We start from the raw sequence: 23,070 nt of genomic DNA, 5'->3' as shown, positions 1-23,070 counted from the left end.
TCAGTATATAAATTCGCCTTGTTCGATTAGCGCAGATTCATGCCGGAGGGTATGGGAATAACTTTCTGGGGATATATCAAAAGCTAAGTTAATAGATTTAGATTTTTTCTAAAAAGGAAACAAACATTTCTCCCCTATAGAATGTTTACATTCTCTTACCTTCCTTCCCCCACCCAGTCTAGAAAGAAGAGGAGGGAATGGGATGTGAAAGGAGGTTAGATTAACAAGACGTGCAGAATGATAAAACCTCCTCAGCTTCTGAAACCGCAAAGGAGAAGAATTTCACCGAGGAGACCATAACGAACAACTATCTCTTCTTTCAGCCCCCAGATCCCTTTGCGAATAGGCCTGATTTATTATTGCTGAATCTGCTCCTTCCTTACTGGGATGATGAACTGTATTTTGCCTGTAAACAAATGTGTTTTGAATTCGTGCCATATCAAATATGAGTCGACATGTTCATTTTATCCTTGCTTCTACTGGCCTTTATTTAATTTTGTCCTTTAAAAGACACACACACCCATTTCCCATCACTCAGTATAAACAGTTCCTGAATTGTCCGTTTTGTTCCCGAGAGGAAAAGTGTGGGAGTAAAAAATGCCCTATCTTTTTCAAAGGTCCCCACTGCAAAGGCGAGAACAGCTTTCTCCATAGGAACCGCTGGCCCCTTCCAGCAGGAAAGAAAAAAACACAACAACACCCAACATGGCGAGAGGAGAACAGCCTGCAGACGAGGTCCAGCTAAGCTTGAGGCCTCAAGAGGAGAAACGGCCCGCACCTGAGCTTCGTTTACAGAATGTACCTCCAGACATCGAAACAATTTCTCCTCCACCTCCACATTGTTTTCCTTTGACCATAGTAAAAAATGTTACTGAGACAAACAAACAGAAACAACAACAGCAACAACCACCCTGAGCTACCTATGGCTGCGCTTAGGGAAAACGTCTAGAGATCTGGAATCTTCAGCTATGGAGACAAAGGGCGGATCTTTTCCACCTTGGATATTTCCAGTGCCCCCAGATTTCCCACTGTTATTTGGAATGGACCTACTTCAGCCCTGGCGGCTTTGAAAGCCCAATCAAGACAAAAAGGAAGACCTGAAGGTTGGATACTGGAGATTTGTGTATTTATTTGAAACACAAGGAGCTTGATCCTCAGACGTTGTTTTCTTTCTCTCTCCTCTCTTAAAAATCAAATGATCTTGCCTTAAGTCTGTATTATTCAGAATAAAAACTTTATTTTTTTTTCAGAGTGTGAGCAGCAAGGAATGTATAACTTTCAAAAACAAATCTAGTTTCTTTTTGTATTTGTTTGGGTTTACACATTTTCCATTTAGTTTGATGTTACAGACATCCATTTCTATTCCTATGGTGGCCTGTTGTTTGTTTTCCAGGTTTTATTGCATTTTCTTTCTTTCTTTTAAATAAAAGAGTTCTAGTTCCCTTTTCAATTGATATTCCCTACGTATGCCATCTTAACATACAGCCAGGTAAATATCTCCTGAATAGCCAGGGTACAGAAGTTTATTTTTTAATATCTTTATATATATAAATATGAACAGATGGGGATAAATAAAAAATTTAAACACTTAGATTATTCAAAGTTTGCAAAAAAATATAAATAAATCTGAAAGTTCACCAGCATACACACGTTGAAAGACATACACGTATTAATAATTTCGTTCAGGGACACCCTGTTCAAGCGCCGTTGATTTCTTCCTCGCTATTTAAAAGAAGTGCAATTAAAATAAAAATGCTTCCTCAGTGGGATCAATTCTGTACGAACAAATTCACATTTAAGAATCATCTGTATAGAAAATTTGTTCATAATACCCTGTTTTGATAAAAGAGTCGAAGTTAAGAGTAGAAAGCCTATGCATACTCTCAAAGCGAGAACACAAGGCAAGAGTTCAAGGAGATTAATGTCCACTATTGAAACTAGAGAGCAATTCAAGCAACAAATATTGCTACGTCACATAAACTAGAAAATGCTTTTACCAAAAGAAAACAGAAGCAAAATAGAATGACGGGGTGGGGAAGAGATTTAAAATATTTTTCTTTTCTTTTCTTTTTTTAAAAAAGTCTGTGAGACTTTTACAATTCACTAAGTAACTGGTGGTATATATTACAGATGGGTCAGCTTGGGCGCTTCCTGAATTCTTCCCTGAGAAGGATGGTGAGAAGTAAGATCTGTGTATGTTGGGTGTGGATCGCAAGGTCCATGATGATGATTGTTGCCCATTGGCCCACTGTAGTCCATGTTGGCAGAGGAAGGATGAGGGAGGTGAGTCAGACCAAAGATGGATGGCCCAGAATTTGCCATGGTATCCACATAATTGCCCCCAACGTAGACGGGGCTTCCCTGTATATGTGGATTGCCATAACCATTGCCTTGAAGAGGATGAGGGTCATATTCAGGAGTCACTGCTGCAGTTCCCGTGTATCTCTTTTGAGGAGGCGGGCAGTTATTGAGAGGAGCCGGATATGACGTGGGGATGCCATAGGCATTCTGATGAGGCTTGCTGAAGGATGGAGGTGACTGGGGCTCATATGGAACACTGTTTACTAGGGAATGCATAGAGTTCAGATAACCTCCAGCAGTTGGAGGGACAGGACTTCTGCTGGGGGACTGTCCTCCTGAAGAGGTCATCATTCCTTTCCCCTTCTGATCCTTTTTGTACTTCATCCTGCGGTTCTGAAACCATATTTTGATCTGTCTTTCTGTGAGATTTAACAAGTTAGCCATCTCTACCCTTCTTGGCCTGCAAAGGTATCTATTGAAGTGAAACTCCTTTTCCAGTTCTACCAGCTGGGCACTTGTGTAAGCCGTGCGGGCTCTTTTAGAGGAAGCTTGCCCAGGGGGACTTTTATCACCAGCACAACTCTCACCTATGCAAATCACACAAAGAACAAAGTGAGTATGGTGGCACCTGAACACACAACAGCCAGAAAGAATCAAACACCTCCACCATGCCTGCAGTTGTGCAACCTTCCCCAACCTGGTGTCCTCCAGGTGTGATGGACTGCACCCCCTATCATCCCCAGCCAGTGTGGGCCATGGGAGTTGTAGTGCAATGCACCTGGAGGGCACCAGATTGAGGGAGGCTGTACTAGTATGTATCAGGGCCTAGTGGTAGAATTGGCTCTTCTACACATCAGAAGATGCTGTGACCAAAATGTGCTCAAGTTACAGTAATTTATTTAACAAAGGTAAGCACATTGCAGGTATCTCTCTAGGATCAGAGATGCACCCTTTGAAAACCACTAGAAATACAGCTGACCAGGAATGATGTTTTACAAGAAAGATCAACATTCAAATAAAGGTATAGACTATAGAGTTTGGGGCTAACGCTGTCAACCTCCAAACCACCAAACCAAAAGTTGGTTGTTACATGAATTGGATCCTTCCCAAGTAATTGAATTAAAGTCAAATTGAAGTTGCAGGATGAATTATTTGTTTCATGTGGGACTTTAGGGAGAAGAAAACCTGATTCCTTTAAAATGAACTACAAAAGTCTCATTAAGTTTGGTGGAGTCAGAATACTGTGACTGACATCCAAGGCAGTCCAGAGGATTTCAACATATATCTTCCATTAAGTACAACAATATCTAGCATCCATGTTAATACAATGAAAATCAGAATACAAAACCCAAAGCCAACATCGATTGTCTGTCTACTTCCATCCACAAATGTAATACCACCTGGGCTGCCAGATCCATAAACCAGTAAAGAATTACTTGGCTTAAAGCCAATTTGGGCCCACTGGTGTGAAGAAGTGAAATAAATATGCAGGGCCAGCTCTATGATTGGAAGATCAAAGTGGTCTGCTTCAGGTGATGATTTTAGGTACCACTAAAGGACAACAAATGGTCAATTATTCAATTTATTGGGTTTCCCCACCACCACCATTTGTGTGTGAGAGAGAGACTTGGGTATTTTCCAGAATGTCTTGGTCTTTTTTGCACAATCCATAGAAGTTAAACATTGCTGAGATCACACTAAATTCAATGGGATTTAGGTGGAGATCCTACATTTGAAACCTATGCATTTGCTTCAAGGTTTAGTATCAATCTGTGTGCTTACATTACATCAAATTCTGTGGAAGTTAGTTTCCAACAATTGCACTTAAGGAGATAAGGCTATGTAAGTATATTTACTATTAAGTAAGGCCCATTAAGGATTTACTTCCAGGTAGACATGTTTAGGATCCAGCTGCCACTCTTTGTACTTCAGTTGAACAGGTTTATGGATCAGAGCCAGTGTTCTATATTATATAATATGCATGTAGATAAATATACAATTTAGAGCACTTGATATATAAATAATAATAAAACTTGTCAGTGTTGATTTTCCACTGTAATGCTATTAGAAATGCATCGAAGAAAACATTTGCAAAAATTTTAGAATCTATTTTCTCGGCACAAGATAAATTGAGGAAGTAAGTGGTAAATAGAAGCCAAATGCCTGGGGAGAGTGACGCCAATACTTTCCCCATCGATTTGGGTTTACTTATGTAATAGCACTGTTGATAAACACCGTAATCCACCCATAATGTATTTATGGACCTGCCTGCAGAGTGCTAAAGAAACCTAAGCTTTGTTTGCCACACTTATCTGGCTGCCAGTCTGTGCACTAAAATCAAAAGAGGTTATGAATATCAAACAAATCATTGATCCTGACTTCAGATAATGATGAGCTATTTTATTCTCATTACACTTTGGCAGGGATAGGTCACTGTCTTCTGACTGTAATAGCACCATGCCAAAAAAGGGGGGGGGAGGACACAGGTTCTACCACTGGTTGGAGGCAGGCCTAGACCTTTGTAGCTGGACATGGCTTAATAGCAGTGGAAAGGCGGGGAGGGGGCTGGCTGACTATGGAATGTTGAAGATGACTGTAAGAGGCATCTCTGAGAAAAGGCCCTGGGAGTTAAGTAACTTCACATTCTTTTTAAGAGTTTAACAGAGGTCATATAAAGCCAACTGAAGCTTCTCTCATCATTCTATACTCTGGAGGGTGTGTGTGTGTGTGTGTGTGTGTATTTCTCTCTGTGTGTACACACACACACACACACACACACTCACTGAAATGAGATAATCTTTAGGGTCTCAAGAGATTGTGTGGGTTCAATTTCCAAGTGAAATTGCTGGGGAAAGTTCCAAGTCTTTCCTGCCACAATGAAATACCTAGAAGTCAAGGATCCAAAGGAACTTCAGCTTAACTGGCTGGTGGATTTGTCTGCTCGCGTAAGTACGTGCCTCATGAAATCTCCCTCAAGTACTACTAACCCTCCCCCACTGTTTCATACCTGAACTGGAACCGCTGTTTTTCTGCTTGGTGTTTTGTCGCGACTCTTTCATCCAGGGGAATATTTGTTTGGACATGGTGGGCGAGTTCAAGATGGAGTTCTTGGCAGCGTTAGATGGGGTGGCATTGGGGGTGGCATTTTGAGGCGGTGACACAGAAGGAGGTGGCGGGGGTGGCGGTGCCTGTTGACTTGGAGGCGGCTGCTGAGGTTGCTCAGGAAGGACTGGGGGCTGGAGGGATTGGCTGGTGATGGTCCTCATACAACTCTCGTTGATGTCATTGGCCTTATGGTGGGGCACAGTGCTGCCGCCGCCGGGGGACTGTAAAGAGCAGGCAGGTCGATGGTACTCCGTTTCCACCAGCGATGAAGAAGGAGGCGGAGGATATTGCTGCTGACTAGCATTGTAAGCGAAACCATTTGCTCCTTGGTAAGGATAGCCGCCATAGATCGCAGAGCTGTCGTAGTAGGTCGCTTTTTGCATTTCGTTGTTTCCCAATATTTATTTCACAAACTGACAGGGTCTTGACACCCTTAAAGAATAACATTGGCACCCCTGTGTCACGTGACGTTCTTCCTCCAATGGCCCCTCCTGATAGACCTAGGGTGCAGGGAAAGCACAGGAGAGTGAAGAAATAGTACAAATCCATCTTACTTTCAATAGCTAAGTGACATGAAAGCCATAACAGAAAAAGTGGTCAGCAATATTTAGCAGCATGACTTGGCCTAGAGGCGAAGAGAATTTCAAGGGCGGGGGGACTGCTGGGATTTACTGGCAGCCAGGACGGTGTGGTTTACTGCTCTACGAGAGTGTGGCTTTCAAGGATTTCCACACACGCACTGCCTAAGAATTGTTTTATCATTTTTTCTCACAAAGGGGACCTCGTAGGTTGTTTAAACTGAGGCCCTCCAGATAAAGGTGATCAGGGAAAACTTGTATGTACACTAGGAGAGAATGATTTTCTCCCTGGACTTAAAGGACTGAGGGAATGTTTAGAACTTTCCTTTTCTTTAGAATACTCATTTTGCTTCCCTTATATTAAAATACACACACACCTTGCCAGAGCTTAATTAAAATGTTGAATACTATTTATTTTCGAGAAAATCAGTGCATACTTCTATAACATTCGCCATGAAGGGCTACTCAACATTCTTGCACTCAGGGGGTTTAAATTCATAAAATGTTTGCTAGGAAACCAAATGTTTGATAAATGCAACACATAATGGCCCTCACGTGAGGAAACTCCACAGTGACTAGGGGATATCCCTATCCTTCGCTATTTAATAACCAGCCAACTTCCTGCACATAAATTAGTTTTAACTGCTGCAACTTTAGACACAGACACAAATCTGGCCTCTAAGATCAAGCAGCCTCAACATAGAGCCAAACATAGCAATTGGAAGCGATCTTCCAGCTAGAGCTATTTTGTGGGGAGTTTCTTTGGCATCCTCAGACCTAACTCTTCTGTCGATTGTGTTCTGTAACTAATAACTGGAGGGGGTATCAAACATGCACAAGCTTTTAAAACATATTCTTCTTCCAAATCCCCCCTTTTTTCCTTCATGTAATATGCCCAAATTCTACCTGCTCAGACTTGATGGATTGGGGGAAAGACACACACCAGGAACCTTAAAACCCAGCGTCCATCTCCATGACCACGGCTTGAACTTTCCTACCAACTTAACGATAATAGGTTCTGTCTTTGAAACTGCTATGTAATTTGATGTATGAGGGTCATTTGGCTGCAGAGAGAGGAATGGACACACAAAACCACAGAATGCTCCTACAACCCAGGCGAATCTTTTCTGTTCCCTCAGCAATGTTTACCTGCCAGGGCATACCCAGCTAAAGATAGGGGTTTCCATTCACAGGAACCTTATCTGCAATCAAATAACTTTTACAGGCCGGCTGAATTACTGCCCCCCCCCCTCACACACACACATTAAAACGCATCCCTCCACAGCTTCACTTCCATATCCCCATCTTTTTACAAACATTCTCGGCTCACTCTTCTAGTCAAAACAATTCTCCACCAGTGCTTCTTGCTTGAGGGAAACATTACACAATACCATGGGCGCACTCAAATTAATTGCATGTGTTTGCATATCAATTCACATCGGTTTCTTAGAAAACAAGGCACATTATGGAGACAAATTAATTTAATAAACCTCTTACAGATGGCAGCTGCCTTTTGATATTTTTGGGTTTGTTTAATTTTTTTACAGTAATCAAGTCTTTGTGTAGTTATGACGACAACTGACCGGTCAAGATCTGAAAATGCAGACGATTAACTTTATTCGGCTGTTGTTGAGAAAATGTAGCCCTAATGCAGTTACGCGAAAGCATTTGGATTGAAGGGGATTTCGTCCAATTTGAGAGAAAATCGACAGAATCCCCAGTACTTAGCTTTTAACTAGGTTGTGGATCCTACTGTTGCTATATGTTTCCTAATCATTCTGCTTAATTTCCGGACTTCTTTGGAGGTGGGGGCTGCTAGATTTCCTGAAACACAAACCAGGAAGTGTAGAACAGTCACGACTATCATCACCATTTCCTTTTGGTCAGTTTAATTTATTTGCATGCTGTTCTAGGATTTTCAAGTTGGCTTTTACAGAGAGACCAAACTAATTCAGGTGGGGGAATAAGGCCAAAAAGAGAGTTTTGAGTGAGAGTGCTAACGCAGCAGCATCCATTCTTCACAGCAGAACAGCCGATGCAACTGTAAAGCCATTAGCAAATACTGAAATTGCTGGCAAAACTCTCACGGCGCTGGATCGCACCTTATCCTGAATTGTACAAATCCAAGGATAAATGCTTGTTTCAGACAGCTCTCCTATTGCGGATGTAGCACAGCTGGTAGAAAACAGGAAGCAGGAGATGCGGGGGGGGGGGGAAGGAATACGCAAAATTAGCCCCCCAAAAAGTTTGTCACCAAACCCAGTGACTCGGCAAGCATAGCCTTTCTTGAAACATTTCTTCTTCATCATGGCGTAGGACACTGCCTCGTTTATAACCCTGCGACTTGACCGATTTTAGGCATATTTATTCCAAAGTCAATTCCATTGAGTTAGACGGAACTTACTCCCTAGCAAGGGCGCCCAGGAGTGCAGACTTCAGGCACAATCCGGCGCCTATTTAACTTGGACGCAAGTCACACGAGATTCAGTGGGGCTTACTCCCAGGAAAACATGCCTAGGATTGTAGGCTGAGTTCAGGAGCATCACAAGAGTGCCTAGCAAAGAGACGAGATGGGCCCTTGTGAGCAAAATATCCTGATCGATGAGAATTTTAAGCCCTTGGCAACAATGGGAACCTTTAGTGGAAAGTTTTGCTTGGTTATGGAAGGCTACCAATTTTACACAACCCCCCCCCACACACACACACTCCCCCACGCCTGTCTTCCACTGCTCCATCGGCCCGATCCAGAACTCAGAAAAGGAGAAATGGTTGGACCAGAGCCGATTTAGCCCCTGTGGGAAACCTTGAGACTGGATGGGCCTAAAAGTTCCAATCGTCCGCCTTAACTGGCTGGTGGACCGAACAACAACATTCGATCTCTTTCGCCTAGAGCTTTCCTTGTTCTCCCTTCGCCCCTTTCTAAAGGTGTGCTCCACGCGGGCAGCCCTTCCCCACTCCCCACCCACCTACCCACGACGACGACCACCAGCCTCTGGCCCCGAGATTTCCTGCCAGAGAAAGGAAAGTTGCGGGGAGAGGGGGCAACCGGCCTGAACTCGAAGTCTGAGGGTCTATCCGTCACTGCCTGGAAGGAAGCTCCAGCCTGTGAACTCTTCTTGAACCGAGATTCAAGTCTCTGGTCATAAATCACCAGGACATAAACTCCGCCATTCACCACTGATAGCAGCGTATTTGTGGCCTGCTTACCTTAACTTCTGACGACTGAGGCGGAAGCCAGCATTGCTCTGTGGAGGCTCGGCGACAGTCGCTCACTGGCAGCCCTGGGAGCAGGACTCACCCCCCTTTCACTGCCCCCCCCCCGCCCCAGCCAAGTCCCCTCGGCTCCTCCGGGATGGGGACCAGCTCACCTCATCTCCACCAGGATGAGCCCATGAGTCAAGACGGGAGGACACGCACGGGGATCTTTCTCTAGCTTCGCCACCGGCCGATAGCCGTCCCCTCGCCCTCACCTCGATCTCGAGCCCCTACCTCCACCTCCCCACCCCTCAGGCCGGCTGAGATCGGGACCCCCCCTCCCCCGCTTGGGCTAAAGGAGCCAGCTTTCCCCCCCCGATGAGATTCCACAGAAAAGCAGAGATGTTTCTTATGAAATCTTGCCCGCCCAAGGGGGCGTTTGTTGGGGGGGGGGAGAGGCAGCTGCCTCGGGAAGTCCGGGGCAGTCGAGCAGGCAGGCGGAGTGGGAGTGGGGGTGGGGGACGTGGAATGGACGGAGTGAGAAGAAAGAGGGAGTGAAAGAGTGAAGCGCCGGGGCGGCACTAAAGGCCAGGAAAATTATGCTAATGAAGACAAAGGATGAGCACAAAGAGGTCATTCTCCCCGGACCTGACCGTGTTCACATATACATACATACATACATACATATATATGACAATGATTGTGGTTCTGGCTTGGTGAACATGGAGTATTAAGGACACGGGGGAGGGGTGAAGTTTTGCAAGACTTGGATACTCCCCATATAATAAGGAGCCCTAAGGAGGCCAATCTAGACAACGTTTTCAACGGAAGGGCTGAAATAATGGCATTTCGGTATTATGAACGGGAGCGCGCGCACCCGAGATAGGAAGCCATAGTTAGGTGATACCCATGTAAAGAGGCATCTACAAACATGTCCTTCCCCGTGGCGTACATGCACCTGCACAGCTACATCCTCTATGTGTGTACACACACACACACACACACACTCATTTACAGAACAAGGTACAAGTATTTAGGAACGAGGGAGGATTTGCCATTGAGTTCAGTGGAAATTGGAGGTCACTCATAGATCGAATAGCCTCATACCAGACCCGCTGCTTGTATTTTGTCCCCGTTCAAGTCAATGGAACTAAGAGAGCAACCATAATCCTAAACCTGCTGAGTTGTAAGTAAATCCAATTGGAATCAAGGGGATTTGCTTGTGAGTAAACATGGCTAGGATCGAACTATGAGGCTATAATAACCCAGCTCACACTTCAGTGGAAGAAAGCTTCATTGAAATTAATGGAGCTTAACTTCTCAATTCTGAAGGGTGTCTAGACTTTCTGAAGTATAGCTGGGTTGAGGGGGAGGGACCTGTAAATCCACTCAGATCATCATGGACACTTTTCACACAGATGTGCATACCTCTGTATGCATTATTAAAAATACTCACGGAGGCAAATGTGATTTTGTGTGTACATGCTGATGGGTGTGGATGTTTTGATTTTGTGAGCTTCAGTTCTCTCTTTCGTTTCTTTCTCCTCCTGTTTTCTGGTCCTTCTACTCTCCCTTTTTGCTGTCCGTTTCTCTTTCTTCCCCCTCCCTCCTCTTTCCGTCCATCCTCCAACCCAACTTGCGCGAGTTTTAAAATAACACCAACAAGCAGGATGCTTCTCGATCCCCCCCCCCGAAAAAAAAAAAAAAACTGCGCATCGAAGGGAGGGTTTTAAAGCAACACAAAGAAGCCGCTTGGCGAGTAAGACATTCAAAGGAGCCTCCGAATAATGGCTAGGTGCGATTTTGACATGCCTTCGTTACCAAAGGTGTTAAAAATACAAGAATCCTGTTTAAACCGCAATGTCACCTTAAAGCCAAAACAAAGCAAAACCGGGCGGGGGGAGGAGAGGATTTAAACACACACACACACCAGGCCAGGGTGGCCTTTTATGCATACCAATGGTTTTTGTCATTTATGGCTAGGCAAGATTTATGACTTCATGGGTCCAAGCTGTAAACAGAGCTCCACAACAGAAAACACTTGCTCCTTATAGCATATTGCGGTGGCTCAACATGAAAGGGAAACTGAGCGGCGTAGGAGGAGGGGGGGCAAACGGGGGAGGGCGCAAAATCCACCGGTAGGCATTTTGCTGCAAACGACTCCTTGAAACTTGCGGTGGAAGAAAACGCCTCTTTTGTCAATAATCAACCACACACTTCCTTTGAAAACTGCTGATGTGACTTTCTCCCTTTTTGCCACCAAAAAAGGGAGAACAAGATGCCGGCTAAGTACCCACCACCATCACCACCGGGGAAGGGGGAAGGAAAGGAATCCTCTCCAGAGCAAATTTCGGAGGAGCCTGGGTGTCCAGTCACCCGCGCGCAAACTCCACGGCCGCAATAGCATAGGATTCCAAGTAGCACCGGCGGAGATGGGGTGTCCTCTCAAGCTTCGGGGAGACTTTAAGATATTTTGTTATGAGTAAGCTTCCCCCCGCCCGAAAGGCAATAAGGCAGAAGTTTTAAAGAAATGGCCTGAATATTAAAGGCCTGAATATTTAATTTAAATAGCCTATTTAATGGAGGAGATTTCCTCCCCCCACCCCCACCCCCACCCCCACCCCACACAATTAGCTTTATGACTTCTACATATATTTACTGGGTTTGTCTGTTTGCTTAACTTTTTTTTAAAAAGTACTTCATTGATGGATTTTACTTTACCACAACAAATACCGAGGTACTTTTGCATCGCAGGTCCAACTCTAAGAAGCCACAATATTTGGGTTTAAATGATTTCTACTAAAGTGGCATCAATCCAAGTGTTTCACATTAACTGTGTTATACTGGGGATTGGATACATATTTCAGAGTCCCCTCCCTCTGTAAAGCCTTTCTCTAACCTGGAGAGGAAGGCTGATCTCTGGAAAACAAACAAACACTACCCTGTATTTTGAATCAGAAAGCTGAAGTTTGCAAACTAACATTCTTCTCGGGAAAAAACCTCCAAGGGTAGTTTCCCCATACAATTTCAGCAAATGGCAGAAAGAGTTCAGAATGCGTTGTGAAGGGGGAGAGAGGGGGGGGATCTCTGGAATAACTGTGGGACAAGAAAGCAATAAGAAGACTATTCATTTGGTTTCATGACTGGGAGCGAAGCATGGTTGGTAAAGATTCCTGATAAAATACGAATTCAAGACACCTAACTCTCCAAACCTCAACTTGGTTATTTGGAGGTACCACTGAATTCTGTGGCACTTGTTTCCCAGTAAGGGTGTTTAGAACTGCAGCTCCAAAACAGAACAGTCTCCTATCTTATAACGAAACTTGTTCAGAGTCTTATCACTGTTTATCTTATCAAACTCCATATAACCACTATTGACACTTCATTTTGTATTTACTTTGCAGAAAATGAGGATCTACCTGAATCTTTTTTCTGCTTTTAAGGTCCTGCACATAAACCTGCTTTAGTATCGGGATTGGGGTTCTGTTAATTATGACTATTTTCACTGGATCAAAATGCACCCAGTCGTAAATCATAAGAAACGATGACAAAGTAATTGAGCTGCAATTGAAGCTTACATTTTCTTTATATATTTTTTCCAGGCTGGATCTGGCCTATATGAAAGCTAATCCCCCCTCCCTCCCCCCAACTCTAAGAGTTGTTTTTAAACTTTAGGGAAAGCAAAATAGCCCTATTTAATTTCACACCTATATATAATATTGTAAAAGAACATGGACAGATTTGGTTTATTTGGGTAAGTTTTATTTATTTGGGGTCAAATCAGATGACAGATCAGGGAAGTGGGGCGGGGATATATATACAATTTTGGCCAGAAACATTCTAAAAATAAAAAGGCATCATATTTTGGGTAAAGAAAGCTTTATTCCTAATACTTCCCATCTTTCTCTCCCTAAAGTCTAACCCTACCTTGAATAATTGCAACTACCCAGTTGGAGAGGGGGGGGGGGAGGCATAGCAGCGTGTAGGCGAGTGCACTGCCCCCAGTCCACTGGCAACATAAATCAAAAGTCAGCACTCTGACCTTTAGCAATGCTGGGACTCAGTGGTGGATGTAATTTTATATAACATTTGTCCCCTTGTATAACACAAGGAGTGCTTTCATTTCTCCCATTATTTAGGGTGTATTTCCCTCCATAAAACGGAATGAATAGCTGGTTAAGACTTGGTGATAGGTGTAGGAAATCTAAGGAGAATGTAAACCTTCAGGAGAGAGAGAGAGAGAGAAAGGGAGAGAGAGATATGTATCCTCTTTCCTTTCCAGATTCCTGCTCAAGCAAACAAACCCCCAAAGAACCTCATTGATTATTATGGGGCATGGATGGATGCTTTTATTCCTTTCGCAGGTAGAAGGTTGCAATGTAGCAAAAGGAACAGGAAAAGCGCCTGGTCTCTCTGCTGGAATTGTGAAGCTTCCACTGGTGTACATAACTGGCCCATCAGTAAACAAAGTACCACTTAAGCATCATAAATAAAATGGCAGCAGGATTGCATGCTCATCGATTTGAAGGTCCAGAATGAGGAAGGAAGGAAGGAAGGAAGGAAGGAAGGAAGAAAGAAAGAAAGCTCACAATCTAGGTCCGATCACAGTCCCGTGACATTTCTCAAAACACACTTGAATCAGTACCAGAGGAATATGATAAACGCTAAACACAAAAACACTGTGTCCCCCGCCCTCGCCCCTTGACAACGACCATGTAGCATCGAGAAAAGAAAAGAAAAGAAAAAAAGGCACAAGAACAACACGGAGAAAGCCAAAACCCTTATGAGGAAAGCGGGGGGGGGGAGATATTTTCTGATCTGTTTGTTGCACGGCTCCGTCTCCCCCACCCCCGCCCAAGCCCAGGGAAACAAAGGGGGAAACGAGGCTTGACTGGTGTCCATATACACCCTTAAGCCTTTTCTCCTGACCTTTGCCTCGCCCAGCAATAAGTCACACACGTAAATGAACAATCCACGGAAATACCTTAAAATAAAATCCATCCTTTTTAACGAAGCATTTCGTCCTAACAGCCCAGCAATAACCTTTCCATATGGACCGAGTGCCGTAGCCCAAGTGGAAGCTCTCCGAGGGTGAGCGGGTTGGTTGCTGGGGGCGGGGGGAGCGGGCGGCGGTGGATAATAGAAAGCAGTTCTTGGTCTGAACAGAAACTGGAAAAGCGTAATCACAGGCGAAGCCAGTCCGGGTCTCCACTCCAAATGCCACAATAATGCGCTGTATTATGTGCTCACGTGGTCATACGTCAACTTAAATCCTTTTATTTGAAATAGGGAATCACTGAAGGAATAAGGGTTGGAAGCGCGAGCCTCTGGTGTGTGTGTGTGTGTGTGTGTGTGCGTGCGTGCGCGCGCGCCTGTGTGTGTGCCTGTGCGTATGCCTCTGCGTCCCCCCCCCTTTCCCCTTAAGCTTTAACCAAGTGCGTTAAAGGAGAGAGAGAAAACCCCAAGCGATGAAGATACTTTTTTTCCTCCCACCCCTCATATTAATATTTCTGTATATAAGTTTCAGAAGGAAGGTAAGAAAAAAATATTTTCATATTATGAGATCACGCAAAACTTTGAGGCGAATCGACGGGCCCTTCCGAAGGAAAAACTCTTCGGTGACCTTTGGAGGGAAAAAAAGGGCACCGGGCGCAAACCGAGATGAACTTCTGCCAAGATTTCCATAGGGAAGCTCTTCAAAATGAGGAGGTCCGTCCGCCGTCCCACGGGCTCTTCTGTACTTCTATTGAATAGGGCTTGCTGAACACCCACATGTTACACCAGAGCCGTTGTAGGAACCCAAAAGGCCTGTAATTACCTGATAAAGGCAAAGGGATCCTCTGGTAGAGAGTGGTGGACTCCTTGTCCTTGTTAACACCCTAGGAGGAGGAAGGCGTCTGCTTGCTTTGCGGCGGATCTGAATTTTGCAAACTCTTTTGGGACCTTCTTGTTCAACCTGCGCTTACGCATTTCCTATGCAAGTACTTGAGTGATGTACAAAATTATAGGGTTCTCGAACGATGAAATATTTAGGAGAAAGTAATGATCTAACTGTCCAGAGAGGAAGATTAAAAAAAAAAAAAAAGCGAGCAAGAAAAAAGAAATGAGGAGGGGGAGCTCACACAAGTCCCCCGAGTGAACCTAAGAAATGAATTAATCTCTCATCTGTACGCAAAATCTAAAAGCTTTCCTTTCCTTACAGTTCACTTACAATGCGCTCTAACAAAGGAGATGATGTCTTATAAAGGCAAACCCGTTCATACCTTGAAAGTACTCCAGGCCCACTTTGATGATTCTAGTCCCAAATTTCGCATTTGTACCATGTAATTCCATTCAGCTGTTTCCCAACCAACTCGTTGTATTCTGCTTCTTTCACCACTTGCCTTAGACTTTTCTTTTTAAAAACCCCTCTATAATGTGTGAGCAGATGCAATGTACCCTTCTCCAGCCTTATGGTTAAATTACGAGCAGTCTTGTTCTTTCAACTTTAAAATAACTTTAAGGGGCTTTGACTTTAAGAGGCTGTTGGATTTTAACTACCCTAGTAACAATCATCCCAGTCCTCAACCTTGTTAAGTGGAGGTACAGGGATGTAAGCAAAGGCTTGTTGTCATCCGGAGTCACTAGTCTAACCCTCGAACTTCAGTTTCACTGAGACTATGAGAGAGGGTTATTGTTTTTAAAGAAGTATTACTAAGTATTTTAATAGCTCAGAGTACCTTCGAAGGTTAACTCTGTGTGTGCGCGCACGTGTTTACAGTAAGGCTGCAATCCCATACCCTCTTAAGTGGGAGTAAGTCTTACTGAACACAGTAGATCTTACCACTGAGTAAATCCACTGCTCGAGGCTGCAACCCAAATACCACTGAAGTCAATGGCCAAACGCCCAAAGCACTTTTTTTAAAACTTGGAAGCAACTTCCGTGGACTTTCCTTCCAAGGAAGCATGGATAGGATCACTGTCTTCATGGAAACAAATTATATACCCTTTGATATTAACAGGAGGTACAGATCTTAGAATAAGAATAACCTAAATGCCACACTTCTTTTGGGGGTGGGGGTGGGGAGCTGTTCCTTAGAAACTATTGTAATAGTCATACATACGTCCATCATTATTACCTATAAACAGTTCCACTGACAAATGCTAAACCTAAACCAGGAGCATCTTTATACAAGGAGTGGATTCATGAGCATTTAAACTAAAGTGTGTTCAAGCCCAGTCAAAAAAGGCACTCAGAAGTTCGTCAGCAACAATGCAGCTAAAATTAATGGATAATGTACCAGATGTGGAGAAAGGCACAGCAAATCTTCCTGTGTCTGGAGTAAAACGTTATCGACTGCTTTGAGTCAAAAGCAGAAAGATGGCTTTAGCAAACAGAAACTACAAACGCAATAAATCATAATCATAAGTCTGGGGTGCAACTGCAACTTGTATGCCTTAACGCTATCTCTGAGCATAGGCTACCTCCCACTTTGCTTTTTAAAGGAAAACTCCCTTTTCTGTGAAGAACTTCATTAAGTTAATGTGAAAACTGTGGTTGAATTATTAACTCTGGATACATAGTGGTGTGTGTGTGTGTGTGGTGACGGGGCGGGAGATCTGTTTTTAAGAAAAGTAACTTCTTGGTGATCTATGGTGAGCTACTTCTTCGGGCTGTGCATTAGGAGAACAGGAAAAGTCCAGCTTTCCTCACTGGAGTTCTGGGCCTCAGCTGAATATTTCTCTTTCTCTCTCTCTCTCTCTCTCTGTGTGTGTGTATATATCTATATCTATATCTATAGAGGGGGGGGGGAGTTAGTTCTGGAATTCATTTCCTTTGGGCGAACCTCAGGGATTATGGATTTTGAAATAGAAATGCGGTTGGACATGAAGGCAGCAGTCCTATGATTTGCCCCGTTCATGGAGATTCGCCATTACCTTACTTCGAGGAACGGGAGAGGTGAACACTTTGGGAGAGGGAAAAATGTTACATTTCATTTAGGGATTAGGGCTGGGGCGCCCCGCCTCTGTCTACACTCAGCTATAGAATCCATGCGGAAGAAACATGGAACAGACCTGAGGCTGGGATCCAAAACAGGCTTGTTTGGCAGGCAGGCAGGCAGGCAGGCAGGCAGGCGGCATTGAAATCAATGGGCAGTTGTTTTTCACGTGGTTGGTTATGTTTAGGATCCTCGTATAACCAAGTTGTAAGGTGTGTGTGGGTGTACGCTAAAGCTACAAAGCCTGAAGTCTGATCTGAACCATATTTACTCAGAGGTAAGTCCTATTGTTTTCAGTGGGACTTTCTGCCAAGTAAATATAACGAATGCGGAAGCCTCGGGGGGGAAAGTGGGGGCATTACTTCCCTCTGATCCTGCTTTGGATGCAAATCCGATTGAAATAAAAGAGGCCGGTTTTTGTTTTGAATGAGTTTAGTACTGAGGTTAAACTACCGTTCTGGTGGAAGCCCATTTAAAAATGAATGTCGATTCCTAACGTTAATCTTTAAATGTCACACGGATAACATAGATATAAACTAAGTAGCCCTCTCTGGATATTTTGATTTTAGGTTCATGCCTGAAATGCAAGGCAAGGTAATCTAAGAAATGATGTCCTGATAGAAGCACTTGATGTTTTATATTAGTGTGTGTGTGTGTGTGTGTGTACCTATGTGTATGTGTGTGTTTATGTCGCTGATTTTTAAACAAATCATTATTTTGTTTTGTTTTGCTTCCACTTGTAGAATTTTATCTTTTTCGTGGGAAAGCTGCACTGTATTACATGAGTGTTAGTCTTGACAGCCATTATCCATTAAGTTTGTTCAAATTGGATACATGGCTATCAAAGAAATGAAAGAAGGGGGAGCTCAATTCTGGGCAAAAAACAACACAATGACGATAAAGCATTAAATATGATTCTTCAGTGTTCAGTTAGAAAATGCAAAGTTATTTCTGGGATGATATTGCATGGCTATATTTCATACAGTTGGGAATATAAATAACCATTGCCCTCTCCTCCGAAATACTGTTTTAAATCAACATTTTGTCCTGAAATAGCTAAGGAAGGGGCTTTTGGAGTGCCTTTGAGCAGGGAGAATTTCAACAAGCTGCTAAATCAACATAACCAGCCCTAGTAGCCTTATAATTTATGCCTACCTTTTAAAAGGTAGTAAACTAAATTAATCATGCTTCAGCCTCACAAAAGCAGGTGAATCTAGCAGGAAATTCAAATAATGCTGTATATCCTTGGTCTTGTAATGCTGGACAGAAAAAAAAATCTCCATATGGTGGAGCTTTCATTGATTCTAAGAACTGAAATGAGAGAAGGATGGAAGGCACAAGATCAAGAGTGGATCTCAGTGAATCGATTTTAATGAATAGATTGCAATTGCCTTCAGTCGGTAGGTCAGTGGGATGTAGAGACCATTCTTAAAGGAATTTCTAAAAGCCTATAGGAAGCATGCAGGGATGATATTCCAGATTTTCCGTAGTTACCAGTAGCCACTGATAATACTCAAACATTCTAAATTCTTATTTTCCCTATTCTAAACGAAAACCTTCTAAACATTGTAGAAGACCTTGGATAACTACAGAAGAAAATATACCATCCAGAGCAGTAAGCAATCCATCAATGCAAAGCTTTTAATCACTAACCAAGTCTGATATCTTGATTTCACAGGCAAACATGCATTTGCAGTCGTTTCCTTGCTGCTCTAAATCTTTCCAGTCCTGTGCAATCCTGCCTGTTTTGAATGCCTCTCAAAGAACTGCTCTTACTTAGCCTCTATGTATTTCTTTGTTTAACAAGAAGTGCATTCACCGACCAAGAAAGATGAATAGACACAGTGAAGAAAATTCCAAGCGATTTAGCTATTTATCAAACCCGAAACTCAGAATAACCTCTGTAACCAGCAATAGCTAACCGAGTCCTGGTCTCTCTGCAACATGAAACTGTTTTAAACTATTGGACAACACACAGATTTTTCTTTTTTTCCACCCACAGGGCTCTTACCTCCTCACGTTTCCAACCACGACAGAATTGTTTCCAGATTGTATACTCCTTTAAATTGTATTTTCTGGTGTACAGGAGTGCTGTAAACAAAGAACAGGCAATAACTAAATAAGAAAAGGATAGGGGGAATAGATATTAATTTCGAGTCTAGACAGGGGTCAGGTGTCCAGCTATTTTTAAGGGATCCTTGTTGGGTATATAATCATTAAAAGAAAGCTGTTGGTTCACATCATCATAATAATTTAAAAAAGACACCCATAGTAACAATATTGCCTTTTGCAATCGTGTATGAAATTGAAAGATAAATGCCCTTCTTATGTAGACAGCTCTGTTTCCTTCGAATGTATTATAATTCCTCTTACATGAAATGTATGCTTTATATTCCTCTGGGAAACCTTTGTTTAGCGTCATTTAATCAAGTAAAGACATTACACACAACTGGTGATGTTCATCTCTGTTTAATGGTATAAGAATGGTGGGTCTCTAGTTTAAATGCAAGGCACAGAACTGTCCAATCTGAATATTTGGGCCTGATTTTCTTCCATTACGGTATTGTCTAGTATTGTCCCCAATTGACTTAGAACAATAACAACAAAATGGGGGTGGGGAGGAAGAGAGAAAATAGGCAAGTAGCTGTTTTCTCTTTCTCCGGATCCAGGGATAACTGTTACTGACCTTCAAAAGCAATACGTAGTAATAATTGTCTGCAAACATATTTGTAATCTGTAATTATAATAAAAAAACTTTTGGCCCCTTTCTTCCCCCATCCACTGCATGTATCATATCCATGTTTACTTTATTTTATGTAATTTTAAGTCCCATTCTGTCCTTTTTAACATGGCTAGTAAATGTGACTGCTAATAATTGTTAATAGCTGCTCTGCCTTAGAATAATGTCATCAAACACTTGAAAAAGTCTAAATTCCATCCTAGAAGAATGTTGCACGATAGGATTTGGTTTTGGTAATGACTACCATAATTATGAATTTGGTGCTAGACAGCCATCTACCATATATATATATATATATATATATAAACACTAGTTTACTGGGGTGTTTATTGCTTTCTTGAATTAGCAAGAGCTTTGACTCCTGGACCTGCCCATGGATTTTTCCAAGCAACTACTTCTGAAGTAAGGAGCACTTAAGGCTCTGATAATAATTTTTCTTGTCCGGTATTTCTGCCATTTCTCTATTCTGGGGAACTCCTTTGGTGTTTAACACTCATACTCGGCCATAAACAACCACTGCATTGCAAAGTGTAATACAATGGATCTCAGTTGTCTAGATTGGGCTGAACACACACACACACACACACACACAAACACACACACACTTATAATTATTATTTATGATTAAATCAGCATCTTGCCATTCAATAAAGCTTTCTGTGTATTTGGGAGCGATTAAGCTTTACGCCATAATATTTATACTGCCAGAGATCTTGTTGGGGGGCGTGGGGGAGGCAGGGGGGAAAGATATTTTTCTCTCCATCTTAAAAGTTGCTAAGTAGCCTTGGAACACTTAACAAAACGCCATGCCTTTTTAAAAAAATGCTGTTATGAAAAACTGTAATATGAATTGCCTGGCTTTAAGGTGGTACTAAATCGCTCGGCTTAATGATGAGTCGTATAGAAATTTGTCCATGACTTCGTTTTTGTTGTTGTTTTATTCTTCTCCCTTCCCTTTCTCACAATACTTGTGCTGCTGCCTCTCCGATTTCTTTTTTGGCCCTGCTCGAGGAACCGGTGATTTATGAACGCTTGGCAAATTGAAGAGAGAAAAAAATAGCACTCCCGCACTGTGGTAGGCATCCTTCCACAGTGTGAATTAGTACTCCAGCGTTATCAAATAGCTTCGCCTCGGTTTAGGCTTAATCACCAAAAAGGCATAATGTGACCACAAGGCAGCTTGCAACAAAGATTTAGAATTTCGTAAATCTTCGACCTGCTAAGTCAATGCTTCCAATAAAGCAAGCGCAAACAATGAAAGGCAATCAAGGCACACGACTGGTGTGTGTATACTTACCGACTTCACCCCCCTATTGCTTGCTTAAGAAGTTTAAGGACCCTTGCAAAGATAAATCAGGTAGGTTGGGGGGGGGGGTTGGTTTGCTTTAAAAAAAAAATAAGTCAAGGAGGAAGTTCCCTCCGAAAGAATCACTCCTACTAATAAGAACTGATGGCCACAGATCCATTCCTGGAGATCTGCATTAATTATTTAATGAGTCACATGACTCCCCCTCTCTCCCACCCAGATTAAAATATCAATGCCTGGAGAACCCACGCAGCACCTTTATCTACCCTAACAGTGCTTCTCTATTGCTTATTTAGGCCTCCTAATCTCGCCGGTTTTTGACAGCTTCTCAGTTTCTCGAGAGATCATTTGGACATTAATAACGCAGGCTTGTCAGGCCCTGGTAGAATGAAGCAGTCATCCCCCCCCCCCCCCGCAGTCTTTTGGATTCGAATTTTTATTGTCAGTGACAGCAGGTAGGGACAGCGTGTGTAATTGGAAATCCTGCCTTTTTATCACAACCACCACACCTGATAAAAGTCCTGGTGACAGGAATATCTGATAGGTGGTGTGCTATGAAAGAATGGACCAAGTGCTTCATAATCCCACTTTACCAGTATCTCTTTGAACTACTCAGATGCAGTGAAATCCTGAACCCACTGGGGTCAGCGGGAACTCCAATGGTCTTAGACATGTCTACTCAGAAGTAGGTAGTGTATAAGATTGTAACTCTAGATGTGCTTAAGACCCACTGAAATCAGTGAGACTCAAAGTCATCCCTAACTTGTCTTATTAATTTCAATGGGACCGAAGTGTGCAGGTAACTTAGTCTGGATCCAACCCGCTCAGTTCAATTAGATGTCAGAGCGCCTCGTTTGATTTGCCTTGCAGCTCTTGTGCCTAAGTGACATCTGGAAATAAAACAAACCACCGGGGTCTTGCACTGCTGTTTGGCAAAAATACCCAAGAGTTCAGATCTGATCCAAGTATGAAGCTAAGAGAACTAGATGGCCTAATCCCCATTGGTTGCAGACTGTAGTAAGGTTACAGGAACGCGTCAGTGAAAGTGGGTGTCTCAGTAGGTGGCCGGTTACAGCAGATCGGAAAAGTTACACTGTGCTTAAAAGCAGGACAAGAATGAGATCTTTTCACGGAAACTCGTGTTAACACCCACTCCTCTTTCTTAAACATAGCCAAGTCTCTCCCTCCCAGAACTTTCTCTGCTTGAAGGATTAGAACTTCTGCATCAGGTGTCCCCCCCCCGCCCCCTCTCTCTTGTAACGGAAATGTATGGAACAGGCTACCCTGAGTGCTCTTTCTGACAATCCCCCAAATGCTCTTTAAAATAAATAAATAAATTAATTAATTAAAAATGGCTTTCCCCCTCATGCCATAAATCACGTGGAAACCCTCACAATTCTTGTTTATTGGTCTTCGAGTCGGTTCACGCTAAAGTTCCCCGGTGGAATGGTGCCTCTGAGATATTGATCTCTTTTGTATATTTCTGTAGTGAACAAACTAAGCAAACGAAGGAGAGCTTTTCTTCTTTCTTTCTTTCTTTCTTTCCTTTTTCTTTCCTTTTTTTTTAAAGGAAAAAGAATCGACTCACGTCAGTTCTGTAGTCTTTCTTGGGCGTGAACTTCTTGGACAAGGAGTGGTGGAGCGCATAGAAACGTTGTGGGGGTGAAATCAGAGTCAGTGGCTGAAATACGGTCAAAGTTTAAAAAAAAAATGGGCCCGAGGTGAGGAGATGTCTGGAAAATAGAAACCCGCAATCCTGTCAACCTTTTTCTGTATGCACCGTTGAAGCGATGCCTCCTAAACAAAATATACACAATTTGAAATGGTGGTGAACCCAGTAAAGACACAAGACTCCGGGCTTTCCTT

General features: G+C 43.0%; 1 protein-coding gene across 3 annotated transcripts; it reads right to left on the bottom strand.

The window, feature by feature from the left end:
• Nucleotides 1–474: 474 nt before the first annotated feature.
• HOXA3 (homeobox A3) lies at nucleotides 475–23,001 on the bottom strand. Of its 3 annotated transcripts, XM_084858501.1 has the most exons (4): nucleotides 22,793–23,001; nucleotides 19,170–19,249; nucleotides 5,309–5,906; nucleotides 475–2,888 (listed from the first exon to the last, which is right to left on the bottom strand). In XM_084858501.1, the coding sequence occupies exons 3-4, from the start codon at nucleotides 5,787–5,789 to the stop codon at nucleotides 2,125–2,127; spliced, it is 1,245 nt and encodes a 414-aa protein (XP_084714627.1). In that variant the 5' UTR covers nucleotides 5,790–5,906; nucleotides 19,170–19,249; nucleotides 22,793–23,001; the 3' UTR covers nucleotides 475–2,124. The 3 variants fall into 3 exon arrangements, with proteins under 3 accessions (XP_084714627.1, XP_084714628.1, XP_084714630.1); XM_084858502.1 differs by lacking the exons at nucleotides 19,170–19,249; nucleotides 22,793–23,001 and adding an exon at nucleotides 14,164–14,416; XM_084858504.1 differs by lacking the exons at nucleotides 19,170–19,249; nucleotides 22,793–23,001 and adding an exon at nucleotides 9,192–9,231.
• Between the last annotated feature and the right edge of the window lie 69 nt (nucleotides 23,002–23,070).

This window comes from Heloderma suspectum, chromosome 5 (genome assembly GCF_057233095.1).
Source record: "Heloderma suspectum isolate Gila_16-S chromosome 5, 16-S_ref, whole genome shotgun sequence".
Taxonomy (NCBI): domain Eukaryota; kingdom Metazoa; phylum Chordata; class Lepidosauria; order Squamata; family Helodermatidae; genus Heloderma; species Heloderma suspectum.
Note: the sequence above shows the minus strand (reverse complement) of the source record. Positions and strands in the feature narration are given on the sequence as shown.